This window comes from Adiantum capillus-veneris, chromosome 22 (assembly GCF_014529385.1).
Source record: "Adiantum capillus-veneris isolate H3 chromosome 22, ASM1452938v2, whole genome shotgun sequence".
Classification (NCBI taxonomy): domain Eukaryota; kingdom Viridiplantae; phylum Streptophyta; class Polypodiopsida; order Polypodiales; family Pteridaceae; genus Adiantum; species Adiantum capillus-veneris.
The window spans coordinates 37,504,251-37,521,609 of NC_140952.1; the positions used below are offsets into that span (position 1 = coordinate 37,504,251).

The window sequence follows — 17,359 nt, forward strand, 5'->3', positions numbered from 1 at the left end:
TTAAGAACATAAGTTTTTCCACTCGTAGCAGAACCATAAGAAGTGTTACATTGTTGTTACCACCCTTTCTTTGAGGAGCAATAAAAGCATGTTCAACTGCACGCTACCTAGTCCTGTTTTTTTTGGGAAAGTGACTCTTGCAACAACAATGTGCATAATGCATCAAACTTGACAGCTTCACGATCTGCTAAGGTATCAAGAACGGTCTACACAAGGGAACTCTCTGAAATGACTTCATCTGCAGAAATAAGTTGCTCATTGATATCCTTGATACCAGCAAGGAAAGTGTCCATATCATCTTCCTCATGCATAATATTCGATTCCAGCTCTTTACGCAGCAAAGCAATTTTAGCCTCATTGCAGCTTGCAGAAAGACCTGCTAGAATGTCCCAAGCCTGTTTTGTAGATTTTGTTGAAAGAATGTGAGGAGTAATGGTGCAGTGTGCTTCATAGATAACAAAATCAACGCATGAGCCTGTGCATCCTTTACATCCCTAAGAGCTCGTTCTGTTGTAGGCAAAACAAATCTAATAGCAGCAAGACCTGCAACATCCTCAACATCGCCTACATCCTGAGAACCCGAACGTACATCAATGCCCTGCACAATATTCCAGACGTCGTCTGACACAAGAACATGTTGCATCATGTAAGCCCACATAGGATAATTGTCCCCATTCAATTTGTCCTTAATAGCAGCAAACATCTTGAGCATGTTTGTGTTGTTGTCAGCTATGGTAAAAGCCTGTACCTGATGTAAAAACTTCCCGAAATGAGGAGAAACTAAGTGAGACTAGCACGTGCTATATAGCACAACCCATAGTAGACTGCATAGGACCTGTTATGCAGAAAACGACACTGACAAAATTCTGCACTAAATGATGAAACTGTCTGTGCAGACCTACCTGTTGTGAAAACAAAGGCCATAATGAGCCCCAATTAGAAATCTAAGAAAGTGAGCAAGCGTGTGCTAGAGCTGCTGTGGCGACTAAGCCCGTGAGGACGCAACCTGCTATGATACCAATTGTTAGGATTAGGATTGCAGAGAAACGCACACAGCTTGGAGAAGACAAAGGAAGCTCAAGGCACACAATAGAGAGTGTGTTACTTAGTGTGGAATGGAAAGATAGATAGCCCTAGAGTGATGGATGTATATACAATGCACGGGGGAAAAAACATCCTAAAGAGGGAAAAATGCCCCGGTGCGTGGTCCTAGTGTGTTCACACACATCACTACTACATGTATATGGTAACATATTTGAAAGCTGAGAATTGGGAATTGCAATAGTCTGCAAAAAGTGGACACTATGAAAATATCAAAATGTCTACCACAACCTTTTACCATGTTTTGTAGAGAGAGACTCCAAAATGGGTTGGCCAAAGAAGAGAGAGGGGGACGGGAGAACATCTTTTTTGCAATTCAAATATTACCACGAATATTACCGCATATATTACTACAACAATTACCACAATTATTGTTGGCTTACAATGTCGTGCTTATTAGGACCCCTGCTTTAGTCCTTTGCTTGTGGAAAAATTTAAAAAAACTTATCTAAACCTATAAAAAAGAGGAAAAAATGATATTAAAACATGACACAATGGCTATGTGGATAAACATGAAACTTCAAAGAGAAAGCTCAATCCCAGAGTTTTGCTTGTGCCTCCATGTAAAGCATGCACCTTCAGAGGTAACAGACCAAACAAGGATGACATCTTCTGCCGAGGCATGGGCACTACTTTCTCGAATTTTTCATATTTCGACAGGACCGATCTCCACAACATCTATCCATTATGTTTTAGATTGGCTCTCACAAACTGAGTCTGCCCAGTCATGCTGTTATATGAAAACACGGCCAATCCTGTTTTACAAGTGGAACTCATTTTCTTCTACATACACCCTCCAAGCTTCGGGATGGTCTACTTTTGTGATGGACAAAAAAGCCCCTCATTTAACAAAGCATTCTTTCCTTGAAAGTAATCTTGGTGTTTTTTTCCATATGTCAAAAGGACCATTTGTTTGGCCACAACAACCCCCAAGCCAAGTCTCTTTGAACTTATACCACAATCACTGCACTCCAAGGGATACGATTCGACAAGGGAACCTCCACAAGCACCTTTGGTGCTCTTTAAAGGTTATCACATTCGGCATAAATATCGACCAAAGCATTCCTACATATTTCTTGGACCACCCCAACCAGAAATTATCTCACCGTTAAATATGTCACCCGTGTCGAAGGTATTTACAAGGCTACTTGCCTTCAAGGTGCAAGCATAGAAGAAGGCATTTGGAGAAAAACCTTTCATTCACGGCTCCCAGGTCTTAGCTATGTCGAACACATCCTCAATCAATGCATTCCAAGTGATGAAATTCTAGATGGAATCCCTTCAAGAACTTTATGTTCTTTCGTAAAAGTAGCACATATAATATACATATCATCCTATACATTGCCAAGTATAATTTGTAGCTTACATATCAACCAAACCAATGTCATGCATACAAGATTTTGATTAAGGCGGTGTCGAGCACATCTTGACTTGCATTGGCATGAGTTTTCTCTGATCATTGATAGCCAAAATTGCATACAAAATTGATCCATCCGTAAGCAATTATTGCCCGATTTGAATCTTGTAAAGGACATGCAATAGCCCTTTCCGAACACTATATATCTATCAAGCCTCTCTCAAAGTTGGTCCACTTCCTCGGCACACATCCCGAGGTGAGTCAAAACACAAGTAGAACGAACCCTAGGAAGTATTTATACTATCCATATCTGCTTTGTTCGGACTCCGATTGACAAGCTCTAAATCCAAGAATGGAGAGCATGTCAAGAACTACATTTTGGTCTATTGAACCATATTTTGGTAGCATCATTACATATTGGCCTGCAGGCACCAACCTCATTTGATGGCCTGAAAACCCACATTTAGAAAACCTTATAGTCATCTCAATGTCATAGTAGGTTCAGGCATTGCTAATAAGTTAGGAAAAACTTGAAATTTCATACAAAGCCTCGTCTTTCATCTCGTGCCCCAAAGTAACTCGACAATGCATAGTGTCAACTCCGATATCGTGCACTTGTATACTTGGGTGTACAAGGAAATCATCCTATGTATAAGCTCCAAATCACACTGATAATTATGGGTACATCATGTTGTGATTCCATGATGCACATGTGAAAAAGAGAGATGAGATAGGCGAGATGTAACATTTAATGGCCTAATAACTTATGTGTAGCGGAAATTAGCATGAACATAGTGGGCATTTCATTAGAATAGATTCCAAATGAGAATTACAAGAGTGCTTGGGTGGAGAGAGCAACAAAAAGCATAACGCCTAGTTAGATAGCATCAACAATACTTTCAAAAGAGAGAGAAATTAAGCTATTGACAACAATTGAGGACCGGATGTGCATGGAGCCGGTCCCCCCTCCAAAAGGCTTTGTATTATGGTTTCTCCCATCAAGAGAGACATTGTACAATACAATTCTTTGCACTTAATCAAACACAACTTGAATTATCCCTGTTCTCAGACCCAAGACCTCACACACCTTAGAAGATGGGGAGAGCTAGCAGGGTATGAGAGTAGATTGAGAGGAAGAAGGAGTATCTTACGAGAAAGATATACATCTCCTCACATAATCACTCATATTAGCATAGCTTAGCTTAGTAATTAGCTTGGTAGAGAAGAGCATGCATTGAAGCTTGGCTCTTGGTTGGATTTGCATCCACATGCCAAGAGAATGTTGATGTAGGCTTCTATCTCACAAGCTTGGAGTAGGTGATGAGCTCTCCATTAAAGCTTGGGAGGAGATAGAGTATTCTTTCTTCACACATGAGCTTGTGTGAGTGTGTGTGTGATAATGCCAAGAAAAAATCAGCCCCCTCTCTCTCCTGGGCGAGCCCTTGTTGCTAATTTGGTCTGGCTTTTGCCTCATTGGACCTCCCCAAGTCAAGCCAATGGGTATTAAGCAGCATAAGTGATAGCCTTCTGACATGTGTCCCCCTTTCCCCTTTTGTGAGAGATTTAGGTAATTAAATAATTAAACTAAACTCTCATTGGACCCCTTTGCCTCCTGGCCAATAGGAATCAAGCAAGCCATGGGGCTTCTGAATGCTCATTGGACCCTTTGGGAGACTGCCCAATAGTCTTTTAGGAGACTTAATTCTCATTGGTTTCTTGTATTAAATGTTTTTAAATTAATTAAACTAAATTTACTCTAGCTTAATTCTCATTGGTCCACTTCAAGGGTCTTCCAATAGGAATTGGGCACACCTTGTGGCATCTGGGCTAGGGAGCTGACATGTGTCCCTCATTCCCGTTTTGTAAAGGGAGCCTGTGTGTGTGTGTGGATTTCTCTCTCATCCCCTACCTTTAGGGCTCGCCCCCTGCCATGTAGGGATGTGCAAAGACTTTTAGGGCACACACAAAGCATCCAATTTTTCCTAGGGTTGACCTTTTGACACCACCTTTGAATTTTGGAACCTTAGCATTTTGGAAGTCTTAATGGATTGAACCTTAGGGTCTTTTTAGCCCATTGTTGCACATGGATCTTTTGAAGATGGCCCCCCCTTTGGATCCCTATTTTCCCTCCTTTGGATCCCTACTGTGGCCGGTCTGCTAGCTCAACCAATATTCTAGCTTTTTCTCCCCTGGTACCTCCCCACATTAAATGATTAGTTTAATATGAGAAAATCATTTAGGAGAATTAAATATTGATTTTTATGACAGTACCTCTTTCTTGAAATCATAGTCGTCCTCGACTATGGTGTAGAGAAGATAAAGCATATTCATGAGTCCTTTTCTTAGCGGGTAGAGGATCCCTATGTTACCCTACGACATCATTCCATAATGGATGACTAGTCCATTTGGCGCTTGAGAGCCTGAGGCTGCCGCAAGCATGTCTGCACATTAGTCCTATCAATCTTCCATAGTAGAGTGACAAGCTCTACTTGGTGTTTGGGAGACGTCGTCTCCGCAAACTTGATCTAAGCATGCATACTACTTCATTTTTGTGCACAAATAAAGAAAAAGAGAGTCTTATAAGACAAAAAATTTGTTCATTTTTAACATTTTGTACATTTGCTTACTCTTGAGAAGCATTGTAAGCATTGACAAGGTTTAGGTTATCCTTTAATTGTATGCCTTGCATCCATTTAGCATCTTCAAAAGGATAATTCTTAAACTTAATAAGATATCGATCGTCGGATAGTCTTACCGCCTCTTAATACCTTGTCTTCATGTCAGAGAATGGACTCGGGCTGCAGCACCTCCTCTTGGTCCTAGATCTCCGGTGGGTCTTCAATAGTTGGTTATTGAGGTGGCTCTCCTTTGTAAGGCTTTAATAGGCTCACATGAAAAGCATTGTGTATGAGCCAATGATTGGGCAACTTAAGTTGATAGGCCATGTCATTGATTGGCCTAAGAATCTGGAAGGGACCATAGTACCTTTTTGCTAGTTTAGCATAGTACTTTTGGTGGCCCGTAGGATTCTTGCCCGTCGTGTGCCTTAATAGAGCCTTGGAAAACTTTAACAAGACCCAATCGTTTTCTATAAAGGCTTGGGCTCTTCTGTGCTTGTCAGCAACAGCCTTTTGCCTTTGCTGTGAGATAGAGATAGCATTCTGAATCTTTTGGAAAGATTCTTGTAGGTCTCGGCTATACTCATCTGCAGCGAAGATCTTCCCATGTACCTTAAGTAGCAAGGGACTTTTTGATCTTCCCTCAATTACCTCGAAAGGTGCTTTTCCCGTGGAAGTATGCACAATGTTATTGTAAGCATACTCCACTAAGGGTAAGTACTTCTCCCATTGGGATCTTTGATCTACTTCCGTTACATAGGCTTTTAGTAGATCAAGAATGGTTAGGTTAGCTATTTCACTTTGGCCATCCGTTTGTGGATGATAGGCCGAAGAGAAATTTAGCCTTGTCCCTAAATTCTCAAAGAGACCCTTCCAGAAATTACTGGTCATTCTAGGATCTCTATCCGACACTATGGACATTGGCAAGCCATGGTATTTGAAAATTTGTGAAATGAAGAGGGTTGCCATTTGATGGGCTTTGATAGTCTTTTTGACAGGTTTAAAATGAGCTTGTTTACTAAACCTGTCTACTATCGTCCATATTCCCGAATTCCCATGGATAGACTTAGGCAATCCAAAGATAAAATCCGTGGATATGCTCTCCCATGGTGAATTAGGGATTGGCAAGGGTTGAAGCAATCCAAGTTGCTTCCCTCTATCAAATTTTTTCTTTTGGCATACCACACATTTGGAAACATACTCTTGTATGCTCACTTTCATGGTAGGCCAATAGAAATATGTTTCAATTCCCTTTAAGGTAGACTGAATCCCTCTATGCCCCGCATAAGGTGGAGCATGAGATTCATACATTACTTTCTCACGTAGGGAGTTAGTAACGCATAGTCTATTTCCATAGAGAAGATAACCATCTTGTAAAGTAAATGGTTCTTCTTTCTCCCCTAATGCAAGGGCTGAAATGAGAGTGCATAGGCTACTTGATTATGCTTGCCAGCAATGTGAGCAATATGAAAATGAAATTGCGAAAGGAAATTTGCCCACCTCATCTGTTTGTTGGAGAGCTTGGTCTGCGTCATGAAGTACTTAAGACTTTGGTGATCCGTTCGCAGAATGAAAGGAGTCCCCAATAAATAGTGCTTTCATGAGTCTAAGGCATGTAGAACTGCAAGGAGTTCCTTTTCGTATATGCCTAGAGCTTGCTCAACAGGGTCGAGCCTTCGACTCTCATAGCCTATGGCGTGCCCTTCTTGGAGCAAAACAGCTCGAAGGCAATCACCACAAGCATCGCATTGGACCTCAAATGGTTTTGAGAGATCCGGTAGTATAAGCACAGGTTGCGAGATAAGCTTTTCGAAAGCATTGTTCTCCTTAGCGGACCATGTATACCTAACGCTTTTCTTTGTTAGGTCATGTAATGGTCCCGCAATTTGTGCGAACTTTTCTATGAAGCGTCTATAGTATGCACACATACCTATGAAGCTTCTTAGTTCATGAAGATTCCTTGGTTTAGGCGATCCTTTTATTACCTCTAACTTGGATGGATCCATTTGGATGCCATCTTGAGAGATAATGTGACCTAAATACTGAATCTCTTGCAAGAAAAATTCACTTTTCTTTCGATTAACATAAAGTTTATTCTCTCTTAAAACTTGAAATATTACCTGGAGGTGTTGCTTGTGTTCCTCCAATGAATTAGAGTAGATGATAATATCATCAAAGAGCACTCCAGTGAAGGTTCGATGAGGCCTGAACAGCTTCTCCATTAAGCGGTTGAATGTGGCTGGTGCATTGGTCAAGCCAAAAGGCATGACAATGTATTCGTAAAGACCAAATGTAGTACGAAATGCGGTCTTTACAATGTCTTGATCAACTATCCTTATTTGATGATAGCCACTTTTTAGGTCAATTCTACTGAAGTAGGTCGATCCTTGTAGCTTATCAAATAGTCTTCTACCCGTGGAACGGGAAACCTATTCTTGATAGTGATCCTATTTAGTGCTCTATAGTCGACACACATACGATATGTGACGTCTTTCTTTTTCACTAATAGCACAGGTGAGCAAAATGGAGATGAGCTAGGCCTAACCATGCCCTTCTCAACTAACTCATGCACTTGCCGCATAATCTCCTCTTGTTGAGATTGAGAAACTCTAAAAGGAGGTTTGTTAGGCGGTGAACTTCCTGGGAGAAGTTCAATTGCATGGTCATCATTACCTCGTTTAGGAGGTAGCTCACAAGGGATGTCGTCAATAAAAACATCTTGAAACCCCTTGAGAAAATTGGATAACTCTAATTCCTTTTGGTTGCTTTTATTTTCGTTTGTTAAAGCATTAGGTTCATTTTGAGAATCTTAACAAAAATCATGTACACGGAAATAGAGCTCTTTATTGACTTGTTGAAAGCTGGTGTATGTACAATGGGGATGGTGTTACCCATTTCCTTAGCATCTATATACATGTCTTTTTCCCTGAACTTAAAGGAGATTCTCCTTTCAGGAAATTTAACATCGGCAGCCAGGCGGAAAACCATGGTGCCCCTAGGATTACATCCTCATGCTTGAGAGGAGAGATAAAGAAGTCCTCTTTGTCCACATAGCCTTGGACATGAAGCCTCAATTTCCCGATTAAGGGAGTGACTGAAGGTTCTTGCCCCTTGAAGGCACTGTCTGCGGGTAGGACATCTCCCATCTCGTAGGATTGTATTCCTAGCTTGGTGGCCAACTCTATAGATATAAAATTGTGAGTAGAACCAGGATCAAAGAGAATAAAAGCATCATGTTCTCTTACCTTTCCCCAAGCATGGCATAGAGGAGATCCTTTGTGGTGAGTTTGATGAGTCTCCTCCTCTTGGATTTCAACCAAGGAAGCTCTAGGAGGATCTTGGCGGTTGTTCTTTTGGGGACAAGCGCGGTATGCCTCCCCTTGTTCGCTGCACTTGAAACACCGGTTATCCTTACGATAACGCTCAAGCTCTTCAGGAGAGAGTTTATTCTTTCCTTTGTAAACTCCCTTCTCTTTAGCTTTGTTGGAATTGCCCTTAGGAGACTTTTGGACATTGTCCTTCCCCTTAGGCTCATTGGAACCCTTGTTTTCCGGGGGCTTATTATTTCTTTTACCCCCCGTTTGGAAATTGATTCGAGAGGCCACCATAGTATGGTGTATTACCACCGATATGGTACGTGGCCTTTGGGAGTTGACATACTCCGCCATTTCTTCGGTTAAGCCCGCAGAAAATTGTTGTTTTTGCTCTCCAAAATCCAACTTTTTGAAGAGAGTGGATTTGAGTTGTAGGTCCCAAAACTTGTCTATATATTTGTGGATAGATTCATTGGGAGAGAGCTTTAAGCTTCGCCATTCGGTGAGTACTTTGTCTTTGACATCGGTGGCCAAAAACCGCTTCATAATGGAAGCTCTTAAAGCTTTCCATGTTCGTCGAGCTTCACCGTTGGCTCGTAGGCTAGACCACCATTGTCTGGCGGACTTTTGAAAGTGCATAGCTACATGGCGTAGCTTAGAGGACTCGGTGAAGCCCTCATCTCCAAACGCCACATCGAATTGCTGGATAAAGGCCAAGACTTTGTCCGTAGCACCAAAGGTGCCATCATAGGTAAGGAAAGAGATTCTCTTCCCTCCCTCTTTGAATTTCTTCAGCTTGGACGACCTCTTCCATGTGGCATACGATTTCCTATGGCATCTTCTTTTTGATGGTTCAAAAGTTGCACCATCACTTTCTTCAGAAGCTGAAGAATTTGAAGAAGGTGGAGAAGAGGGTGACCTCTTTCTCGCCTTTTTCTTGTCTTGATCTTTGTCGTCTTCACCATAGCTTTCATTAGAGGAAGAGGATGAAGAAGATGGAGAAGAGGGTGTCCTCTTTCTCGCCTTTTTCTTCTCTTGCTTTTTATCATCCCTCTTTGAATTATGGTGAGGAAAAGAATACAATGGTCTTCTCCGCTTTGGTGGTGATGGAGAGCGTTTAGCCCGCCGTCTTCGTGGAGCCATCTCCGCCGAGGTGGCGGGAGACTCAATTCTTTCTCGTTCTCCTTTGGGAAGGAGATGCATCATCAAGAAGTAAATTCTTGAGCCCTTCATAAGGATCCTCTTCTTCTTCCCGAATCGGAGAGAGATATCTTTTGGTAGTCTCACACGGAGGCTTCCTAGGTGTTCTCTCGTCATGGTGATTAGCTTGAAGAATCCCGTGAGCACGGAGCTGCCGTTGCACTTCACTTTGGAGAGATGGATTGCCCATGGCTTGTTGAAGCCTAGAAACAAGATAGTTAACAAGCATTGAAGCATCATTAGTAGCTTGCTCATGAGCAAAATCAAAGTTATCAACATTAATTTCACTCTCTTTACTATTGTCAGCCATTCTAACAACTTTTAGGTGTAAACTTTTTAGGTGTACTTTGGCACTTCAAGCCCTAGTTGCTACTCCTCTTTACCCCTTTAGAAAAAGCACTCAAGCTACTGTACTCGCGGCTCAAATACCATTAATTGCAAGGAATAGAAGAGAGGGTCTTTCAACACCAAAACAGCAGCGGCTCCTGTCAAGCTTCTAATAGCTCAATAGTGGTTAAGCCGTAGGCAAGCCCCGTAGGACTCCACTATTAAGACCATAGCTCTTGACGGTGATGCCCCGTTAATTGCACAAAGGCAGGCGCACTGTAAGGCTGAAAAATCCCTATTCTACTTACTCATAGGCAATTAATAATATCAACCATTTGTAGCTAGCTTGAGGACCTCCCTTCTAATTGAGTAAGAAAAGAGAAACCTTGAGCTCTGATACCAATGTAACATTTAATGGCCTAATAACTTATGTGTAGCGGAAATTAGCATGAACATAGTGGGCATTTCATTAGAATAGATTCCTAATGAGAATTACAAGAGTGCTTGGGTGGAGAGAGCAACAAAAAGCACAACACCTAGTTAGATAGCATCAACAATACTTTCAAAAGAGAGAGAAATTAAGCTATTGACAACACTTGAGGACCGGATTTGCATGGAGATGGTCCCCCCTCCAAAAGGCTTTGTATTATGGTTTCTCCCATCAAGAGAGACATTGTACAATACAATTCTTTGCGTTCCTTCAAGAGTAGCTAGTGCAATGAAGATGGAAGCTTCATGTACTAAACAAAACACTTAATCAAACACAACTTGAATTATCCCCGTTCTGACACCCAAGACCTCACACACCTTCGAAGATGGTGAGAGCTAGCAGGGTATGAGAGTAGATTGAGAGGAAGAAGGAGTATCTTACGAGAAAGATGCGCATCTCCTCATATAATCACTCATATTAGCATAGCTTAGCTTAGTAATTAGCTTGGTAGAGAAGATGAGCATGCATTGAAGCTTGGCTCTTGGTTGGATTTGCATCCACATGCCAAGAGAATGTTGATGTAGGCTTCTATCTCACAAGCTTGGAGTAGGTGATGAGCTCTCCATTAAAGCTTGGGAGGAGATAGAGTATTCTTTCTTCACACATGAGCTTGTGTGAGTGTGTGTGTGATAATGCCAAGCAAAAATCAGCCCCCTCTCTCTCTTGGCCGAGCCCTTGTTGCTAATTTGGTCTGGCTTTTGCCTCATTGGACCTCCCCAAGTCAAGCCAATGAGTATTAAGCAGCATAAGTGATAGCCTTCTGACATGTGTCCCCCTTTCCCCTTTTGTGAGAGATTTAGGTAATTAAATAATTAAACTAAACTCTCATTGGACCCCTTTGCCTCCTGGCCAATAGGAATCAAGCAAGCCATGGGGCTTCTGAATGCTCATTGGACCCTTTGGGAGACTGCCCAATAGTCTTCTAAGAGACTTAATTCTCATTGGTTTCTTTTATTAAATGTTTTTAAATTAATTAAACTAAATTTACTCTAGCTTAATTCTCATTGGTCCACTTCAAGAGTCTTCCAATAGGAATTGGGCACACCTTGTGGCATCTGGGCTAGGGAGTTGACATGTGTCCCTCATTCCCTTTTTGTAAAGGGAGCCTGTGTGTGTGTGTGTGGCTTTCTCTCTCATCCCCTACCTTTAGGGCTCACCCCCTGCCATGTAGGGATGTGCAAAGACTTTTAGGGCACACACAAAGCATCCAATTTTTCCTAGGGTTGACCTTTGGACACAACCTTTGAATTTTGAAACCTTAGCATTTTGGAAGTCTTAATGGGCTGAACCTTAGGGTCTTTTTAGCCCATTGTTGCACATGGCTCTTTTGAAGATGGCCCCCCCTTTGGATCCCTATTTTCCCTCCTTTGGATCCCTACTGTGGCCGGTCTGCTAGCTTAACCAATATTCTAGCTTTTTCTCCCCTGGTACCTCCCCACATTAAATGATTAGTTTAATATGAGAAAATCATTTAGGAGAATTAGACGATAATGTATAGTGTCATCTACGATGCCGTACACTTGTATACTTGGGTGTATATGCAGATCATGCTATGCATAAGCTCAAAATAAAACTGATAATTATATGCAAACCATGATATGCATAAGCTCAAAATATTAATCAAATTGATAATTATAGGCACATCATGTTGTGATGCCGTGATGCACGAGTGAAAAAGAGAGATGAGATACGTAAGAAGTTTGGTGTGGGAAGAATAAAATGAGCCACAGAGAGTAAATGATTTTGAAAATTTAGATGGAATGCTAATGCAAAAGAGAAATATCTATAGAAAAACTTCATCGTCAAAGCGCTCGATCCTTGCATGTAATGATCGATGATACAAATTTAACTCTAAAGTTGTTGATTGGTGCCAGCATGAACGCATGCACCAAGAAGTTCACCAAGCTAGTAAAGTTGATGCTAAAATTCACGAGTCAAAAATTTGCGATCACATGCAAATTGTCCCTCATAGAAAGGAACATAGAATTGTTTTCTATGTATGAAACAAATACCAAGACGGTAGAGAGTGACAATCAAGGTGAGTCCCATGGGGCCTTGACGTTGAAATATATGTGTAGCAAATGAGCTCATGATCAGAGGGATATATTTATCATCAAAAGTGGCAGAATTATATTTACTACTATGGTTTCCATGATGCAAGAGTAAGCCTAATTTATATAATGCACCAAATTGCACCCAATTGCTCTATATTGTGTTCACTCGAAAAATACTTAATTACCGAATTGCACTGAACGACAGCCCACGTCACTCCATTGTACCAATTTTCATTCAATGAAAACCATTCGCACTAAGTGGCACCTAATCTTATCAAATTATAATTAATTGTATAACCCAATCGAACATAACTACATTGAGATGTACTCAAACAATTTTTAACAGAATAAGGTTAACTATAATTAAATTGGATTCATTTTCACACGATAAGCTTATACTCATCCGATTGGACTCATATGACTCAATTGTAGTCCATTGCATGGACATGCACCCTATTATCTCGATCCAAATGTAGATTTGCACAAAGACGTTCTGGTAAATGACATCGAAGCAAAGGTGGTCACTCCATGCAACCTAAGCAATTTAAAAGATGTGGAGATAGGTGAGCAAAGATGAGTATGTAACAATTCTTTCAAATTGGACAGTCTTGAGTTTCTTCAAATTCACCTTCACAAAAGGAGGGATGATGGATATGTAAGGTGAGAATTCACAATGGACTATGGTACGTGTGCGTGTGCTTGTGTGTGTGTGTGTGTGTGTGTGTGTGTGTGTGTGTGTGTGTGTGTGTGTGTGTGTGAGAGAGAGAGAGAGAGAGAGAGAGAGAGAGAGAGAGAGAGATAATGACGTGTTTTTTAACAAGGTGAGAATTCACAATGGACTAAAGTACGTGTGTGTGTGTGTGTGTGTGTGAGAGAGAGAGAGAGAGAGAGAGAGAGAGAGAGATCATGACGTGACATCCTAAATCATACTTTGAAATAATTTATACATGAATATGATGATTAGACTACATCGAAATACATCAACAAAGTTTGTTATGCTAGCTAAAAACTTATAAGTTGTCAACTGTTATTGAATTTGAGTGAATGATTTTCAAATCTTTTGACCATGCCTAATAATAGAAAACTTGTTGAGCAACAATGCTTTCGTGTAGTAATTGTATATGCTGTAGAAAACATTAATTTGCAGGATAACAGCACCATATTAGCTACATGAACAGAGGTAAGATTGATAAATGAAGGCCTAATTGATTACTTGACTTGATAACAATACAACTCGAATACTGCAGGCTCAATATCCAAAAGCTGAGCAACAATGCTTTCGTGTAGTAATTGTATATGCTGTAGAAAACATTAATTTGCAGGATAACAGCACCATATTAGCTACATGAACAGAGGTAAGATTGATAAATGAAGGCCTAATTGATTACTTGACTTGATAACAATACAACTCGAATACTGCAGGCTCAATATCCAAAAGCTGATGTCAGGCTATTCCGAATGCTGTACGATGCAAATGTGTGAAATAAGCAACTTGTGCAAACATTAATTTGCAGGAGAACAGCGCCATAGCTACATGAACAGAGGAAGATTGAGAAATGATATCGAGATTATGGATGCTCTAACTAGACGCCAGCCGTGACGGTGAACGATGAATGGGATTTAATTATTATCTAGGGACTGTGATTGCAGTTAGCCAGGCGGCAATTAGGCAGGGCAGTCTGCGAGATCGAGTGCATATCACGTCATTCCGTGTGTTTCTCTCTGCATGGACATCAAGCGCGCTTATACCGATATCCGAACTAGTACTGTAGAAGCTGCCGAATGTGGACTGCAAAATTGTGCTTCACATTTTCACCCCTACATTTCAGGACTCCAGCAAATCGCGAAATATTGGCAGCACCGTGAATTAGACATTGAGCTAGCGATAGACTGGTCACTTGGACGAGTTAATTAGTTCACTACCTGAGCATGCGAACAAGCTATAAGGTCTCGTGTAGCATTCCAATAAAGCCTTCGGAAGTTCGGATGATGCAGCCATGGAATTTTAAGAGACGTCCAAATGACACTGATTGGAAATGATTAAACCGACGCATTGTAGTTTTCACAAAAGGGGTACTCAAATATATGTTGCTGCACCGATAATGGAATAGCATGGCGCACATTCTTCAATCGACTTCATATTGCATCTAATTCAGCAAAGAAAACAGAAATCTGCTCAGCAAGGACCGCTGCATTTATAATTTGGTCGAAAAAGCAATGGGTGCCTTGGACTTAACGACGAAAACCTCCAAACTTTTTTGCAGAAGTTGTCTTTGGACATGGAGGTTTTTGCAGAAGTTGACTTTGGACGTGGAGATTTTTAGCGGAGAGCTTTACGGAGCAGATCCTTCACCTATATAGTGCACGTCGGGCATACACACACAATAATAAGTCCACGATGTAGCAGTTTAACAGCAATCAACATTAGCTGTCGACAACCAGCAAAGGCGACCACCTGATCCTGATTCCCATAAAGGTTGTTCAGTTTTTCACAAAAGGCTTCACAACCCCCGCGGTCATGCACCAGATCCGCAGGCCGCCAGAATGGTCCCTTCGCCATCGCTTCTTCCAAATTCTCGTAGGGTTCCAAAGGTTCGGCATACTGCAAGGCATGCAATATAGAAGATCAATGTCTATGCAATAATCCAAGATGTTCATCATGTTTCGGCTAAAGAAAGCTAGTACCCTGAGGAATGCCAGGAGGAAAGGTTCTGGCTGCTTATGAAACTGAAGCATCTTCAGCAGAGAAGAGAGTGGAACGATCCCATTGTTGCAGAGACATGCAAAGAAAATACCAAGATTGGACAACCTCGCTGTTATCCTGCGGTCATCCGGCTTTGAGCCGATTTTGGCCAGACAACTCCTGGCCCCTACCTCGAAGGGACTCTCCTGATATTGCCGATGATCTGCATCACCAGCTCCAGATCCACTTTCAAGCTTTCCTTTCTCGACCTTATTTCCCTTTGTAGAGCTCTGATGCTGCTGATCGACATTATCTGCATCAGCGCCTCCAGGTTTTCCCTTGTCTGCATCAGCACCTCCAACCTTTCCCTTCTCGACCTTGGTTCCTGTTAATGTAGAGTTCTCCTGCTGCTCACGATCTGCATCAGCGTCTCCATGCTTTCCTTTCTCGGCCTCCTGGACCTCTTGCTTCTCCGCTTCCTTCTGATCAGCCTCCAGCTGCGCCATCTGATCTTGCGTCCCGGCCTCCTCAACCTGGCATTCGGCATCTTGCTTCTCAGCCTGCTGCGCCTGCTCGGCCTCGTCTATAATCGAACGCACAACATCTGCCAGCATAGCGGGCTCGTGCAACCAGTCTTGCTGTAGAAGGTAGCAGAAGCTCTGCACAATTACGGTTGCACACTCAACGCTGATTGCCCCTGTCGGAGAGTTCTCCTTCGCCGTTCTCTTCACCGCATCGATCATAGCGTCCCTCATCTTGGATGCGAGGTCGATGCTTCGAGTGGAGAATGACAGCATGTCGACGAGCGATTACCACAGATAGTGATAAAGCGAGCGGCAAGGGCAAGTATAAGGATTGAAAAGGGCGGGAGATCAGACCAGCCCTTTCAAATTTAGACTTTGAAAACCCCACCTTATTCCCGCTACCAGATAGCCGGGCGCTAGTTAGGGCGGGTTCAGACGGAGGTGGCGGCAAAGGCCTAGCTTTTCAAAGGCTGACAGGCCTTTGTTCACAAGAGACGGACGACAACTTGAGAGCATCCAAAGAGATAGCATATTGGTTTGATGCTTGATGTCCATACGAGTTCAATCTCCAATCTCCGTGAATCGCGCTAAAAAGCGGGTAGAGGAGTTTGATTTCCGGGGGAAGGGGGTCGCCCACTTTTGAGTAGGTCCTTCAAAGAGGAGCTCCTTCCGTCAGGTCGTCAACCCATCCTTAAATATTGTTGCTTATGTATGCTTTGCACATATATTTTTTCTCCTCATCATATCAAATCCACAGATATACTTTTTCTCATGTCCATGCAGTGCAAATGATGGACAAGGGGATCAAGCCGATCATAGAGCGGATGTTGCAACGAGCGAATGGCTTTTCTTTATCTCACAGGCACCGACGCTCGTCCGAAAGAGGGCTTATCATAGCCTTGGCGTCGGCCCACCAACCGCATATGGGGTTTGATTCTATGAAATACATAAGTGGTGGCAGCACTTATAAGGGCTTGACTATTCCACCACATGCCTTGCAAAGAACGGCCTCCGAACCAGAGTTTGAAACACATAGAAGAGGAACCCAGTCCAAAACTAGTGTGGATCCGCATGCAGCATGGGGCGGGGGTTAATCCAACATCAGGCACTTTGTCGCTATTACCTCAACGCTGGCTTGGCTAGTCCAACTCTACCAAAAATGGCAGAGTTAGCCATGCCAAGCTTCGTTTTGGAGCTACACGACACAGACGCAAGTGCAACATGCTTTTTAGTTGGCAATAAATTCCAAAAAGTGTGACGGCATCTTTACCCCCTCCAGCCATGCATGTAAATGCGCCCAAAAATCTTCATGAGAATTCTTCAACATCTTGTTAGGATATCTCTACGACTCTAAGAGTCACATTTAAGTTAATAATGCTAAAAACAAAACATTTTTCCTGTAAAGTTGTAATTTACTACTTGAGTTGGGCGAGTAGTAGATGTTAAGCAACATAGGCTCATTACATACCTATTGAAGGATATTTTAAAAAAGTTTGAGTCTATTCAAAACAAAAAAACGTCTACCATTGAGTCAATTAAATGAAATTATACACATTTTATCAAAGTAGTCCTTAGAGCTGGCCATGTAAAGACAACTTCAACCCTTGATTTATTTTCAACTCATACTATGTGTTGAGCGTATTTACTAGAGAGGGTTTTTTCGGTTTAGACATCTAAAAAGTTGTTGAATT

General features: G+C 41.9%; 1 protein-coding gene across 1 annotated transcript; it reads right to left on the reverse strand.

Moving 5' to 3' along the window:
* Positions 1–14,385: 14,385 nt before the first annotated feature.
* LOC147429175 (uncharacterized) lies at positions 14,386–16,021 on the reverse strand. The gene is made up of 3 exons (XM_086495222.1): positions 15,147–16,021; positions 14,917–15,063; positions 14,386–14,814 (listed from the first exon to the last, which is right to left on the reverse strand). The coding sequence occupies exons 1-3, from the start codon at positions 15,939–15,941 to the stop codon at positions 14,782–14,784; spliced, it is 975 nt and encodes a 324-aa protein (XP_086351348.1). The 5' UTR covers positions 15,942–16,021; the 3' UTR covers positions 14,386–14,781.
* Positions 16,022–17,359: the final 1,338 nt, after the last annotated feature.